The sequence below is a fragment of the Aulonocara stuartgranti genome (genome assembly GCF_965226115.1).
Source record: "Aulonocara stuartgranti genome assembly, chromosome: 19".
Taxonomy (NCBI): domain Eukaryota; kingdom Metazoa; phylum Chordata; class Actinopteri; order Cichliformes; family Cichlidae; genus Aulonocara; species Aulonocara stuartgranti.
This window is the reverse complement of record NC_138955.1, coordinates 22609171-22624915: the sequence shown is the minus strand read 5'-3', so window position 1 is coordinate 22624915 and position 15745 is coordinate 22609171. Positions and strand designations below refer to the sequence as shown.

The 15745-nt window shown below is 39.1% G+C and overlaps 3 protein-coding genes across 3 annotated transcripts in view; 2 read left to right on the top strand and 1 right to left on the bottom strand.

Annotated features, from left to right (window-relative positions):
* The window catches only part of LOC309695174 (interferon alpha-inducible protein 27-like protein 1), an 84798-nt gene that overhangs the window by 5743 nt on the left and 63310 nt on the right, over window positions 1-15745 (top strand). The window lies entirely within an intron of this gene.
* On the top strand, window positions 54-8538 carry LOC309695177 (interferon alpha-inducible protein 27-like protein 1). The gene is made up of 7 exons (XM_082515678.1): window positions 54-145; window positions 1919-2012; window positions 2132-2161; window positions 3484-3645; window positions 5524-5650; window positions 5796-6255; window positions 8444-8538. Exons 2-6 carry the CDS (start codon window positions 2003-2005, stop codon window positions 5854-5856), a joined length of 390 nt encoding a protein of 129 aa, XP_082371804.1. The 5' UTR covers window positions 54-145; window positions 1919-2002; the 3' UTR covers window positions 5857-6255; window positions 8444-8538.
* Window positions 11378-15739, bottom strand: LOC309695183 (interferon alpha-inducible protein 27-like protein 1). The gene is made up of 4 exons (XM_082515685.1): window positions 13595-15739; window positions 13468-13486; window positions 13032-13198; window positions 11378-12836 (listed from the first exon to the last, which is right to left on the bottom strand). Exons 1-4 carry the CDS (start codon window positions 13611-13613, stop codon window positions 12733-12735), a joined length of 309 nt encoding a protein of 102 aa, XP_082371811.1. The 5' UTR covers window positions 13614-15739; the 3' UTR covers window positions 11378-12732.

The window sequence follows — 15745 nt, the reverse complement described above, 5'->3', positions numbered from 1 at the left end:
GTTTTTAAGCAAGTGTGGATTTTTTTTTCTCCTACATTTTCTAAAATTTGTATCTCAATCAATGATCTAATTGCAGGAAATCCTAATTCTAAAATTCTGAATGGTGTTGTTGCCACTGTCCTCACTAAGATAAAGCTAAACTTTGGTAAGAAAGTCTGGTTAAATTCTTTTAACATTCAGTTATTTGGATTTCCTAAAACCTTCTACCCATTTCCATAATCCTGCCTGCAGATCAGCTCAGTGCATCAACTATGAGAAAACTTTCTTTGGAAAATATTGTAAACTGTCTAGAAACTCTTCATTTATTTACTTTAGTCTTTAACAAGAGCATTTTGACCAGTTTCAAACATCTTCACCTCTCTGCACTTCTTTCTGGCAGTAGAATTGTTAAATGTTATTACTCACTACAGTTAGCTAACTATTTATTATTAGCTCAAAATGACAAGTGGTTGAGGTTTTTTTTGTTTTTTTGTTTTGTTTTTTACAATCATTGTTTTATGTTTAAAATACTTTGCGAACACTTCATTAAACATAAAACTGCATTTATTTTTTGGCAAATTCTATGTAATATATCAAAAATAAAAGTATTTATTCTGCAGTAATCGGTGTTACATGGATCAGTATTACTGCTGCAGGTGATATTGTTAACTATCAGTGTCTACAATGAGATTAAAAATTAATGAAAAATTAACCAAACAGCTGGTTAAATTTTCTACAAGTGATTTCTCAGAGATGTTGGTCTGAAAGTGCTGATGGAGGCTACAGCTGTTCAACTTGCCTGCCTTATGAAGTCATATATGACAGGGGTTCCCCTCTCCATCATCACAGCTTTTATTACTAATGTGCTAAATAAGTAAAAAAAAAAAAAGGTTCATATATCACACGTGTTGGTCCAGGTCTTTACGAAGATAAAACTAATTATGATGATAAATAAGGGTACTTGTTTACTTGCTAATGCTAGCTTTGTTTCCACGCAATACACAACTTGTAACTGATCTCAGGGATTTCCACAACATGGATTTATGCACAAACAATCAGCTACAAGCTGCTGTCCTCTTAGCTTGACAAGATGCAGCCATGATTAACTGGGCACAGATGTTGATTAGGACACCTACCATATATTGATTTCAGTAGCTCTATAATCAAGCAGTGTCAAGTCTACTTTCAGAGACAATAGCCAACTGTGGCCATAGGATGGCAGTGATGTAAAGGATGGACGCAGACAGTCATGAGTACAGCTTTATGACAGAATGCTGTTTGCGCTGAAACAAGAGTGATTGCTTTACTTTGGTATACTTTAACTGATGTCTGTTTTTTTACATTTAACTGGACAAACATTGTTTGCCTTGCTTGGCCTGACATAATACCATGAGACTCTCTTCACAAAGCATTTTATTTACCCATCTTCTGCAAATTCTCCAACAAACAACATTTCCCACTCTTAAGATAATTAAAATTTATCTGAATAGATATTTACTGGCATTTGGCAAAGAAGAGGTACACACAAAGCTAGTGTTAGCTTTCGACAGGAAGGTTTATTCTTCCTCAATAAGATTATTCTAATAATGCTGATAAAACTAGAAACAAAAGCACAGCTCTATTCAGTATTTTCCAATGACGAACACATGTACCAAAAAAACAAAAAACTGCTTTATCACTTTATCACAGCACCTGACTCAGGTAAGGTTTCTGATTAACACTGCTCTCAAATGAGATTATGACTATAATGAAATGACTATGATATTTATTTTCCATTATCTGTTGTGCTTTGTTTAAATGTCAAAAATCACTGGGAAAAGCTTTAAATAATTTATCTTTTATATGTGATTTAAAAACAAATCTGAATTGCAAAACATCTGAACAACCATGCAATATACATAAACGGAAAAGTTAAGTTTGTTTTTTCATGTTACCATAGAAATACCGGAAGTGTCTCCGTGGCAGAGTCAGTTGAGACTGTTACTATACGATACGCAAACATAGAAAGCGGAACTCCGTAAACATGGGTTTTGGTGAGTATTTTAATACACGTATTACTTTAAAATAACTATACTCATGTGTTTAATGGTGTGACGGTGCCATGATGATAGCTAATGTTAGTGCTGATGTGAGCTTTGATGTTGTGTTTCAGGGACGATCGTTGCTGTTGTAGGGGGAGCAGGTAAGGCTTTGGACGGTCTGTGTGGTCACCGGGGTTCAACCTACCCACGGTATCTCTCTGTTATGTTGATCCACTACCCTGCAGTCAGGAGAAGCGGTCACACGAAGCTGGCTGTCGGCTTGATAAGCTAACCCAGGGCTTGATTGGGGCTGACGCAAGGATGGATTTTGGCAGCATGTAAACAATTTGCCACCAACAGAGAAAAGAAAAATGTTAAGGAATAAAGTGAAGTGCAAGAATATAGATTTATTACTGATGCGCATCAGGGAAAGCACCAAAACTTTAGAGTTTTGAAAAACTTTAGTCCGTCCTACTGTCTGCACTCCGAGGTCTGGGGGATTTTCTATGAATAGTGACGCTATTTTCAGAAAACTGAGTAGTTGGCAGGCGTTGTTTCATACCTGCTGATCGTTAATCATAACGTGAACCCTGTGTGCGCCATTGTAACTTATGCTCTGAAATGAAATATAGAGATCGGTATGCATGAAATCACCACCTACTGACCAATACATCATCCAGACAATAGGGTCACTGTTCATAGAAAGTCCCTCAGACCTCTGTGTGTGGACAGTAGGAGGATCTAATGTTTTTGTGTTCGTTTTTCCCTGATGTCATTAATAAATGTAGATCTTTAGATACAACCTTATTGCTTCCAACAGGAAAAATTACATTATTATTGTTGCAATAATACATGATTGTGAAACAGGACAGAAACTTGTACTTGCTGACCTTGATTATAATCATCAGGTTCTCCTGTGCCTCACAGACAGAACTGTGATATTGAATCTTTTAACTTTTCCTGGCTTCAAATAGGCCAGACTTTATTCATATAATGTGTATTTTCCAGTCATGCTGTCCAAAGTGCTTAGAGGGCACAAACATTCATACAACACTTTTAATACTAAACTACTGTAAAGTACTTTTTTCCCTCTCACACACTCTCACACTCTGCTGTGTTTAGTGTCTGTATAACGTTTTTAACCTCTTCATATTTTTAGTATAGTTTCCTCTTTCTTTGTAAAATCAGCCCTTGAGCTGCCAGCACGCTTACACTTCCCAACAGCACCAGCCCTTTTACGTGAGCGAGCAGGGTGAACCCTGGATACACTCAGTTTCTTTGATAACAGCTTCATGTGACCACTTATCTGGATCAAATCCAGATAACTGAAAGATACCAGCAACCTTATTTTAACATGTAAAGTGAGCCCAGGATAAGATGTAATCCTGCCTCGTACCTCAGGCCTCTGCTTATATAAAAACTTTTTACATTGCATATCATTTGTAACAGTCACACTGATGCTGGTGTTCTCGTCCATGTGCAGTCGGTGCAGTGGCCTTGGCTCCTGTTGCTCTGGGGGCCGTAGGTTTCACCTCAGCTGGAATAGCTGCAGGCTCCTACGCTGCAAGCATGATGTCTGCTGCTGCGGTGGCTAATGGAGGCGGAGTGGCAGCAGGAAGTGCAGTGGCTGTTTTACAGTCAGCAGGTAGGCTTGTCTGACTTTACTATAGTCTCATTAATAGTGCTGTACACATTCACTTTATTAGGAACCAAAGCAAAGGTGACCTTTGCTCCTGTTGGTGGTGACCAGTATATGGCTCGTAAAACTCTGGCTACTCAGGGACTGAAATACAAATGACTGATAACATATTTACAAATGATTCAGCTTTAAGTCTATTTACAGACTTAAATGGAGACGGCCTTAGTGTCAATAAGATCAGTTAATTGTTCCAGCCTGTGTTGTGTTACAGGACTAAGCTTGTGGTGCGATTAGACTAAGGACTATAATCCTGCCACACTTTGAACTCTTTTATTGTAAAATGTAGTTTTATTGCCCTTGCACTGAGTATTGTCCACATATACAGACATCACATTTTGGGATGTCTGGACCAAACTACTAAATCTTGCTCTACAAGGGCCTGATATCTGCTTTCGAGGACATTATACTGCCACTGTTCTATCAAAATTTAAAATGAATGTCCACATATGTGGATCTCATTTTTCTCAGAAACAAAAATTCGGTAAAAAAAAAAAATCTTTGTTTTTAAATTCATCAGGTCCCAATCAACCCAAATAGTGTAACGGAGCGGAAAGGCTGATTTTATTCCCACAGTGTCGTTTTTTAAAGGAAGGAAACCTTCCTCCAAACGGACAGAGCAGTGGAGCCGCCAAGGGAAACACACAATTTAAAAACTGTATAATTAAAATATAATTTATTATATTTAAATAGTTAAAAATTAAAACAACCTTGGCCAAGGGATAACACAATAAAAATCAATAAAACACAACATTAAAAGTCCAGTGGAATCCACCACAGCATAAAAGTCCCAGGGAGTTAAGAAATCCAGCGAAGTAAAAGGGAAACCCAGCGGAGTCCTCTCCTTCCTTTCCGCATTCGCGTCTTGATATGCTAGAAAAAGGGAGGAGCGGCAGTCACTATTCTTCCGGCAGTTTTTATTCAATAAAAGGGGATAAGTCAAAGACTTACCCCGGGTGGGCAGAGCTCTCAACTCCGCCCGCCGCTTCTTAAAAACTGCAAAGCCACACAGCCGTCCCGTGCCTTCCGCTGGTGCTGTCTCCGCTCTCCCCGCTGGTACTGTCACTCTCTGCACTGGTGCCCTGTGCGCTGGTACTGTCCGTTCTCTTAACGCCCAGCTCCACCAGCCCCTTCGGCTTGCAGGCGCCGCCGCCGCCTGGCACCACTTACTCCTGGCCGTCATTCTAGCCTCTCGGTCGAACTGCTTCCTTTGGTCTGCCAGGCCCTCTTATTGGCCTCTCTGGGATCTCTCGCAGGTGTGAACAGTTTATTATCAGGTAGGGGCGGAGTCTTTCCAGGACAAGTGTTCAATTTAAATAAGATAAAAACATGCAATAAAGCTCATACAAACAAACCCAATATACAATATTAAAATATTAAAACAAATAAAACATTGCAAAACATGCACAATAAAAACTCTAAATAACTTGTCCCGTTTCACCCCGTGACATCGCAAAGAAAAATGAAAAATGCATGCCATGAAGGAGTTCGGGTCTTAGGAGGTTAAAAGGGACTTGAACATGAGTGTGCAGCTGGCAGAGCCACAGAAAGGACATGTTGCAGTTATGTCAACACTGACCCAGTTCTGATAAGTTTGCCAATAGTTTTGAATCCATGCCGCAAAGAACTGGGGCTGTTTTGAGAATCAAGAACCGTGTATTAGTGTACAAGCCATAGGACATTGTTTAGTTTATGAAATCTGACACCACCGAGGGGGCAGTGATGCCACAATTAGGTAGCAGTCAGTACAGTTAGTTTGATTCCTGATAAAGTTATTGGCAATCTCAGCTGCTTGACTTGGAATATTTGTCCTCATTCCTCCCAAAGGTGCAGCCGGGCTGTCGGGGGCTGCCACTGCGGCTGTGGGCGGTGTTGGAGCTGCTGCAGGAGCAGGACTGAAATGGCTAGGAGGTCTCATTTTCAAGGACAAAGAAGACGATGAAGACAAAAAGAAGTAAAGTAAAAATTTAAATGATCTCACGTGGAAAATTTTAATGATATTTGTTGGCACAAGATATTAAACAAGAGTGAAGAGTTGTCATTTTTAAAGATGTGCTGTACATTTGTCGCTCTTACAGCTTTGCCACTGATCATTTCAGGTGTAGGAATGGAAACTCGCCATACCCGAGGCTCCCTGAACTGTCCTCACACTTTGCCTGAAGGCTGTGGATTCTGATGATGTCATTCTGATCATTCCTTTTGTGCCTCTGGGTGACTTTTTCTGTGCACGCTGGTATAATATTAGTGAACTACATATGACTGAAAAGCATGACTGTTTTTAAGCAAGTGTGGATTTTTTTTTTCTCCTACATTTTCTAAAATTTGTATCTGTTCTGTCACCATGTAACCGGGTTCTGTTTAAATAGATTTTCCCTGAGAAAGTTACTCTTTAGTGCCCTCTTCTGGCACGACCTGGTGTAACATGCGCGACTCTGTCTCTGTTCGATGATGTCATCAGAAAGCGCATGTTATTGTTTGGGGAAAGGACTTCTCCCGTTCTCCCGTCCGCTGCTGTAGTGGCATTTGTCTCCCTTAAGACGGTCTTTAAGGGCATTGTCGGTATGTAATTCTGTTCTACCCTTACTAATGAACAAATCTACTTGAAGTAATGTGATTGCAGTGTTTACTTAATAGAAACGTTTGTAAAGAGAGGATTTGCTAACGCTTTCGGCTAAACAAGCAATTTGTGCTGTTATTGTGTATTTGTCCTCATCTGTGATTTCTAAGAGCATTTCATGTTGTTTCTCAGTTTTACCCTACTTCAACTGGCCTAAGTAAAGGGAGTGAAGTCAAACCCTCTTGTCTGCGTGGTCATTTTGAAGAGGAGTTTAGTCTGAATGTCGACTCTAGCAAGGCGTTAGAGGCAGAGGACATGACAGTATCTCAATCAATGATCTAATTGCAGGAAATCCTAATTCTAAAATTCTGAATGGTGTTGTTGCCACTGTCCTCACTAAGATAAAGCTAAACTTTGGTAAGAAAGTCTGGTTAAATTCTTTTAACATTCAGTTATTTGGATTTCCTAAAACCTTCTACCCATTTCCATAATACTGCCTGCAGATCAGCTCAGTGCATCAACTATGAGAAAATTTTCTTTGGAAAATATTGTAAACTGTCTAGAAACTCTTCATTTATTTACTTTAGTCTTTAACAAGAGCATTTTGACCAGTTTCAAACATCTTCACCTCTCTGCACTTCTTTCTGGCAGTAGAATTGTTAAATGTTATTCCTTACTACAGTTAGCTAACTATTTATTGTTAGCTCAAAATGACAAGTGGTTGAGGTTTTTTTTTGTTTTTTTGTTTTGTTTTTTACAATCATTGTTTTATGTTTAAAATACTTTGCGAACACTTCACTAAACATAAAACTGCATTTATTTTTTGGCAAATTCTATGTAATATATCAAAAATAAAAGTATTTATTCTGCAGTAATCGGTGTTACATGGATCAGTATTACTGCTGCAGGTGATATTGTTAACTATCAGTGTCTACAATGAGATTAAAAATTAATGAAAAATTAACCAAACAGCTGGTTAAATTTTCTACAAGTGATTTCTCAGAGATGTTGGTCTGAAAGTGCTGATGGAGGCTACAGCTGTTCAACTTGCCTGCCTTATGAAGTCATATATGACAGGGGTTCCCCTCTCCATCATCACAGCTTTTATTACTAATGTGCTAAATAAGTAAAAAAAAAAAAAGGTTCATATATCACACGTGTTGGTCCAGGTCTTTACGAAGATAAAACTAATTATGATGATAAATAAGGGTACTTGTTTACTTGCTAATGCTAGCTTTGTTTCCACGCAATACACAACTTGTAACTGATCTCAGGGATTTCCACAACATGGATTTATGCACAAACAATCAGCTACAAGCTGCTGTCCTCTTAGCTTGACAAGATCCAGCCATGATTAACTGGGCACAGATGTTGATTAGGACACCTACCATATATTGATTTCAGTAGCTCTATAATCAAGCAGTGTCAAGTCTACTTTCAGAGACAATAGCCAACTGTGGCCATAGGATGGCAGTGATGTAAAGGATGGACGCAGACAGTCATGAGTACAGCTTTATGACAGAATGCTGTTTGCGCTGAAACAAGAGTGATTGCTTTACTTTGGTATACTTTAACTGATGTCTGTTTTTTACATTTAACTGGACAAACATTGTTTGCCTTGCTTGGCCTGACATAATACCATGAGACTCTCTTCACAAAGCATTTTATTTACCCATCTTCTGCAAATTCTCCAACAAACAACATTTCCCACTCTTAAGATAATTAAAATTTATCTGAATAGATATTTACTGGCATTTGGCAAAGAAGAGGTACACACAAAGCTAGTGTTAGCTTTCGACAGGAAGGTTTATTCTTCCTCAATAAGATTATTCTAATAATGCTGATAAAACTAGAAACAAAAGCACAGCTCTATTCAGTATTTTCCAATGACGAACACATGTACCAAAAAAACAAAAAACTGCTTTATCACTTTATCACAGCACCTGACTCAGGTAAGGTTTCTGATTAACACTGCTCTCAAATGAGATTATGACTATAATGAAATGACTATGATATTTATTTTCCATTATCTGTTGTGCTTTGTTTAAATGTCAAAAATCACTGGGAAAAGCTTTAAATAATTTATCTTTTATATGTGATTTAAAAACAAATCTGAATTGCAAAACATCTGAACAACCATGCAATATACATAAACGGAAAAGTTAAGTTTGTTTTTTCATGTTACCATAGAAATACCGGAAGTGTCTCCGTGGCAGAGTCAGTTGAGACTGTTACTATACGATACGCAAACATAGAAAGCGGAACTCCGTAAACATGGGTTTTGGTGAGTATTTTAATACACGTATTACTTTAAAATAACTATACTCATGTGTTTAATGGTGTGACGGTGCCATGATGATAGCTAATGTTAGTGCTGATGTGAGCTTTGATGTTGTGTTTCAGGGACGATCGTTGCTGTTGTAGGGGGAGCAGGTAAGGCTTTGGACGGTCTGTGTGGTCACCGGGGTTCAACCTACCCACGGTATCTCTCTGTTATGTTGATCCACTACCCTGCAGTCAGGAGAAGCGGTCACACGAAGCTGGCTGTCGGCTTGATAAGCTAACCCTTGATTGGGGCTGACGCTTGACAGGGATTGTTTTTGGCAGCATGTAAACAATTTACCACCAACAGGGAAAAGAAAAATGTTAAGGAATAAAGTGAAGTGCAAGAATATAGATTTATTACTGATGCTCCTCAGGGAAAGCACCAAAACTTTAGAGTCTTTTGAAAAACTTTAGTCCGTCCTACTGTCTGTACACCGAGGTCTGGGGGATCTTCTACGAATAGTGACGCTATTTTCAGAAAACCGATTAGTCAGCAGGCGTTGTTTCATACCTGCTGATCCTTAGTCATAACTTGAACCCTGTGTGCGCCATTGTAACTTATGCTCTCAAATGAAATATAAAGATTATGCATGAAATCACCACCTACTGACCAATACATCATCCAGACAATAGGGTCACTGTTCATAGAAAGTCCCCCAGACCTCTGTGTGTGGACAGTAGGAGGATCTAATGTTTTTGTGTTCGTTTTTCCCTGATGTCATTAATAAATGTAGATCTTTAGATACAACTTTATTACTTTACGTTTTCCTGTTGGAAGCAAATGTTTTACAACATTTTCTTTGCTCTCCAGCAATAATACATGATTGTGAAACAGGACACAAACTTGTACTTGCTGACCTTAATTATAATCATCAGATTCTCCAGTGCCTCAAACACAGAACTGTGATATTGAATCTATAAACTTACACAGCTTTTCTGGCTTCAAATAGGCCAGACTTTATTCATATAATGTGTATTTTCCAGTCATGCTGTCCAAAGTGCTTAGAGGGCACAAACATTCATACAGCACTTTTAATACTAAACTACTGTAAAGTACTTTTTCCTCTCACACTTACACTTGACAACAGCACCAGCCCTTTTACGTGAGCGAGAAGGGTGAACCCTGGATTAACTTAATTTGTTTCATAACAGCTTCATGTGACCACTTATCCAGATTGCCAGTGTTGGGGTAAGTGAATCCAGATAACTGAAAGATACCCTCGATATGCTAAACTTGCTTTAACATTTAAAGCGAGCCCAGGATAAGATGTAATCCTGCCTCGTACCTCAGGCCTCTGCTTATATAAAAACTTTTTACATGGCATATCATTTGTAACAGTCACACTGATGCTGGTGTTCTCGTCCATGTGCAGTAGGTGCAGTGGCCTTGGCTCCTGTTGCTCTGGGGGCCGTAGGTTTCACCTCAGCTGGAATAGCTGCAGGCTCCTACGCTGCAAGCATGATGTCTGCTGCTGCGGTGGCTAATGGAGGCGGAGTGGTAGCTGGAGGCCTGGTGGCTGTTTTACAGTCAGCAGGTAGGCTTGTTGTCTGACTTTACTGTGGTTTCATCAATAGTGCTGTATACATTCACTTTATTAGGAACCTACAGTGGCCCTGAGAGGCAAACGGACCTCAACTTAAGAAAACAGCAGCAATAAGAAAAACGCTGCAAAAGCACACAAAACACAACGGAAATAGGAAAAAACAGATTTCCGAAAGCACAAGGGAAGTGTTTCTGGGGAGACAATAACCCGACGGACGAGTTGCAGGAACCAAAAATATACTAAGAATTGGGCTGGGAGACACTTAAAAGAAGTGGAGCATCTCTCAGTTTTGTGAGGAAAGAAAAGATTAGAGGTAAGTGTGTTAGCCTAACTATTAGCCTAAAAATCCGTCATCAGTATTAGTTTTGTGTGCTTTTGTAGCGTTTTTCTTATTGCTAGTGTTTTCTTAAGTTGCAGTCCGTTTGGCCTCTCAGGGCCACCGTAGGAACCAAAGCAAAGGTGACCCTTGCTCCTGTTGGTGGTGACCAGTATATGTATACTCGGGGACTGAATAATTCAATACAAATGACTGATAACACATTTACAAATGTACACACTGATTCAACTTAAATCAGTTGAATCGTCCCCATTTAAGTTTACAGAGTTAAATGGGGACGGCCTTAGTGTCCTGTGTTGTGTTACAGGACTAAGCTTGTGGTGTGGGGCGATCGTGCCTCAAGAGTTGGCAGTTTGTCTTGTAATCAGAAGGTTGCCAGTTCGAGCCCCGGCTCCAACAGTCTTGGTCGTTGGGCAAGACACTTCACCAATTGCCTACTGGTGGTCAGAGGGCCCGGTTGCGCCAGTGTCTATGTGTGGCTACAATGTAGCTTGCTATCACCAGTGTGTGAATGGGTGGATGACTGAATGTAGTGTAAAGCGCTTTGGGGTCCATAGGGACTAACTAAAGCGCTATACAAATGCAGGCCATTTACCAGACCCTTAAAATGACTTTAGTGCCTACAACATGAGTGAGGTATTGGTGTATAAGCCATAGGGCATTTTTTAGTTTATGAAATCTGACACCACTAGGGGGCAGTGATGCCACTATTAGGTGGCAGTCAGTTGTTTTGATTCCTGATAAAGTTAGAAGCAAACTCAGCTGCTTGACTTGATGCAACATATTGAAGCTGTGAATATTTTCCCTCCTCCCTCTTGAAGGTGCAGCTGGGCTGCCGGGGGCTGCCACTGCAGCTGTGGGCGGTGTTGGAGCTGCTGCAGGAGCAGGACTGAAATTGCTGGCAGGTGTCATACGGAAATAAAAAATGTAAATAATCTCACATGGCAAATTCTAATGATATTTTGTTGCCACTGCTCTTCCTACTAATGAGCATTGTTGTGATGTCAGAAATATGAGTGATACATTTTTTAACTGTTTCAGTGAATGAGTGAAAGTGTTTCTGCAGTCAGTGTTTCTGTGCACCAAAGAGTAATTCCACAAATTCAGAGTGTTGTAAAAATTTCAGGATTTAACGAAATTTTTTGCTCATACCACGTTACTGAAGTGTTTAAACTAAAGAGTGTTCTAGTGTTTATTCATTCAAGGTTCAAAATAAAGGAAGATATTAAACCAGAGTGAAGAGTTATCATTTTTGAAGATGTGCTGTACATTTGTCGTTCTTACATCTTTGCCACTGATTATTTCAGGTGTAGGAATGGAAACTCACTAAACCCTTTCCTTCCTTCTCTAAGCAATATTTTACTTTGTTGAAAGATCTAAATAAGAGTAACTGAAATTAACTTAATTAAAATGCATTTCAAAGTGTCTGCTGGCTCCAGTGTTTTTAAAATTTGTAATGGTACAAAAGATTATTTAAAGATTTAATCCTCACACAATAAACCTCACACAATCTCCCCCCCCCCCCCTTTTTTTAAGGATGTGCAGATGTTCTTTTTAATGTTCTACACTAAAAATTTCATATCAATTGATTACTTTATTGTAGGAAATTGTAGTTCTAAATTTCAGAATGGTGTTAATGCCTTTGTCTTCACTAAGGTGAGTCTGATTTATTTATTTTTTAGCTTTCAGGTGCTCGTGTTTTGATTTCTTAAAGCCTTGCACCCGTTTCCATAATCTTACCTGCAGATGAGCTCAGTGCATGTATTATGAGGAGTCTTTCTGTGGAGATTATTGTAAACTTTCTGGAAACTGAGGCATTCGTGGGCTCTATAACTCATTCTACTTTCTTTGCTTTCCCTGTTTTGTATTTTGCATTTTTGCATAGCACTGGGTGAAGCTGGTATTTGATCCCCTACAACCCAGTCAGAATTTTGGCACATTTTCTGGACTTTTATGGAGTGGTTGATATTTCTGCATTACATTATGATGTTTAAAATAAAAACAACTATGCTTTTATTTTGCATGGATTTTTATTTTCACATTAAATTCAGAAAATTTCTTCGTATCAGTCTTGGGTTCAGATCAAACAGCTTCATGCTCTACAATGATACCTAAAAATGATGCATTCAAAATAGCAGTAATCTTAATCCACCATATATTTAACTTAATTTTCAAATTTTGCTTTAAGCTGAGTGTCTGACGTTTCTAAAATGATGCTTCATTTGAGATCTGTCACATGACTAAACATCTGGTATTTGTTCATAGTGTAAATCTTAACGTGTTCCAGTCTGGTTACAAATGGTTGAGAGCAGCCAACCCACTGTTCCTCCAGCACCAGCAACACCTCCAATGCCAGCTCCCGTCAGACCTCCCATACCTACAGTGAGATTATAGACGCCATCAACTGTTTGTTATTCATGTGTAAAGCTTTTATGCTATTCTTTTTGATGCTTCTCTGTATGATTTGCATTATATCTGTTTTATATATTTAAATATGTAAGCAATTTTCTTTGCAACATCTAAATAATATTGTTTAAATAATTTACTAATTAAATCAAAATATCTGGTTTACCCCAGGACTGCAGGGTTGCTATGAGACCTCCTGCTGCAACTCCTCCTCCATTAGCAACTGCAAAATATGACATCAGTTTGGCAGCAATGGAGCCTGCTGCTATTCCAGCTGGAGTGAACCCAGTGCAGCCAGAACGGCTGGAGCCAGAGCCACAGTGCCAGCACCTCCTGAATATTATTTTACATATATATTGGAAAGATTTTCAAATAAGAAGTAACAAGAACCAACCTTAGTTACAAAAAGTTTATTGTGAAATGTAAATAAAAACAGAAGACAGTGATGTGGTCCTGCCATGAAATTTAAAATGAGCTAATGTTATTTCTTGAAATAGTAACATGTTTTAGTTGTTCAACTGTAAATAAAGTTTATGTTTATAAGACTTGCATTGCATTGTGGGTTGCGTGAAAGCGGTGAATCACGTCATCTGACAGCTTACCTCCGACTATAACGACTCCCTTGAAAGACAAAGAGTGAACAAAATCGCGCATGGAGTAAGAAATTCATTAAATTACACTGCATGAAAAATAATTAATAACATAAACAGTAAAATATGAAGGATTTACATATTCCTTCCCAGCCCATGATCTGTCCACATTCAGATGATACAGAGAGTGTATCCGTAGTTATGCCCAGATATCCACAGTGCAGTGGTATATTTTGTCCAGTGCATCCCCCCCCTGCCTTTTTATAATTATTGATAGAAGTTTCACTTTCATTTCTTAGTAAATGATACTAACTGCCCACACGTGAACAGCAGCACCGGACAAAATACACCACTGCACTGTGTGGGGTCGCAATTTCAAGAGGTTGTGTGAGCAATTCCTCAGGTTAGAAGAAGGTTGATTTCAGCTCCCAAATTCCAATTAAAGTCAAAAACCACAAAAATCACAGGAGAAGAGCAGAGGTCTATGCCAGTTGTTTTATTCAACAGTGAAGTTCAGCAAAAAGAAGGAAAAGCAAAAGCTCCCCTAGGGTGTTTGCCGTAGGCGCATGCAGGTTGGGACCAACCCCAATGGACAGACAGCAGGGAAAAGCCCTGATGACTCTTCTGTCCCCTTCTTATGGGCCAGTAACCCCACCTCCTGCTGCTGGGTAACTTTCCACTTGTCCTCCAGCCAAAAACAGCAGAGCAGGGTCAGGTACCGACCAAGATACAGGCAGGGGCCAGTCAGGACTCTGGCTAAGGGCCGTCTGCAGAGGGGCACCCTTTGATTAACCCTTTGCTTTGCCTTATCACAGTTGGTCACATCATGGTCAAAAGTCACACATTAACATACATCAGCAAGTGGCATAATCTTATGACATTACTTCTGACTGCAGACAGGTGTTGATTTTGCTACATGCGAACAAATATCTGATGATGTTTATTGCAGATATGCAGTACACACGTCATTCAAAAAATCCACAACAACTATGCTGCTTCTGGGTAAAAATATTATCATTGTATTAGTATTTAGTTACTTGTATTTTCCTACCATAGACAATAGTAGAGACATACATTTGAATAGCCCATAAAGTCCATACAAGCTCTGCATAATAACCTGTCTTTTGTTCATTTATAGTTCAGGCAAAATCACAGAAATACACCACTTAATGTGTGAAAGCATAATAAATGGATGGATGGATGTCAACCCCCTGAGATCCAACCTCAGAATCACTTTCACTTCCCAAGAAACAACAGCTGACCCTCACACTTGTATATAAGGCACAGTCGAGTCTTAGGCTCCTCATCCTGTGTGAGATAATGGGTCTAAGTGAGTACAGCTGCCTTTTTAACATCATCTATAGCTACATCATATAAGCTCATGATTATAGCGTCACAAAAAATGTCTAAATAATTCCAGCTGGGCTGAGGTAAGATGTTTTTTTCTTTCTTTCCTGTGTTTCAGTGACAGATGTCTTCTAATGATACTGCCTAAGGGAAGCATGTATAATGTAAACAGAATTGGTCCAAGCACTGAACCCTGTGGAACTCCATAATTAACCTCAGTGTGTGAAGAGGACTCTCCATTTACATGAACAAACTGGAGTCTATTAGATAGATATGATACAAACCACTGCAGCGCAGTACCTGTAATACCTACAGCATGTTCTAATCGCTCTAATAGGATATTATGGTCGACAGTATCGAACGCTGCACTGAGGTCTAGCAGGACAAGCACAGAGATGAGTCCACTGTCAGAGGCCATAAGAAGATCATTTGTAACCTTCACTGAAGCTGTTTCTGTGCTGTGCTGAGCTCTGAAACCTGACTGAAACTCTTCAAATAAACCATTCCTCTGCAGATGATCTGTTAGCTGTTTGACAACTACTCTTTCAAGGATTTTTGATATGAAAGGAAGGTTGGAGATTGGCCTATAATTAGCTAAGACTGCTGGGTCTAGAGATGGCTTTTTGAGTAAAGGTTTAACTACAGCCAGCTTGAAGGCCTGTGGTACATAGCCGATCATTAGAGATAGGTTGATCATATTTAAGATCAAAGAATTAATTAATGGCAGGACTTCTTTGAGCAGTTTTGTAGGAATGGGGTCTAAAAGACACGTTGATGGTTTGGAGGAAGTAATTATTGAAGTTAACTCAGAAAGATCAATTGGAGAAAAAGAGTCTAACTTAACATCAATGGTACTAAGAGTAGCTGTAGATAATATTACATCTGTGGGATGATTATTGGTAATTTTTTCTCTAATGATGAAAATTTTATTTGTGAAGAAGTT

Coding starts and splice junctions, on each gene's coding strand:
- LOC309695183 (XM_082515685.1), bottom strand. Junction 12,837..13,031: donor AGCAACCCTGCAGTCCTGGG/GTAAACCAGATA, acceptor ATCTCACTGTAG/GTATGGGAGGTCTGACGGGA.
- LOC309695177 (XM_082515678.1), top strand. Junction 3,646..5,523: donor GGCTGTTTTACAGTCAGCAG/GTAGGCTTGTCT, acceptor TTCCTCCCAAAG/GTGCAGCCGGGCTGTCGGGG. Junction 5,651..5,795: donor GACGATGAAGACAAAAAGAA/GTAAAGTAAAAA, acceptor TGATCATTTCAG/GTGTAGGAATGGAAACTCGC.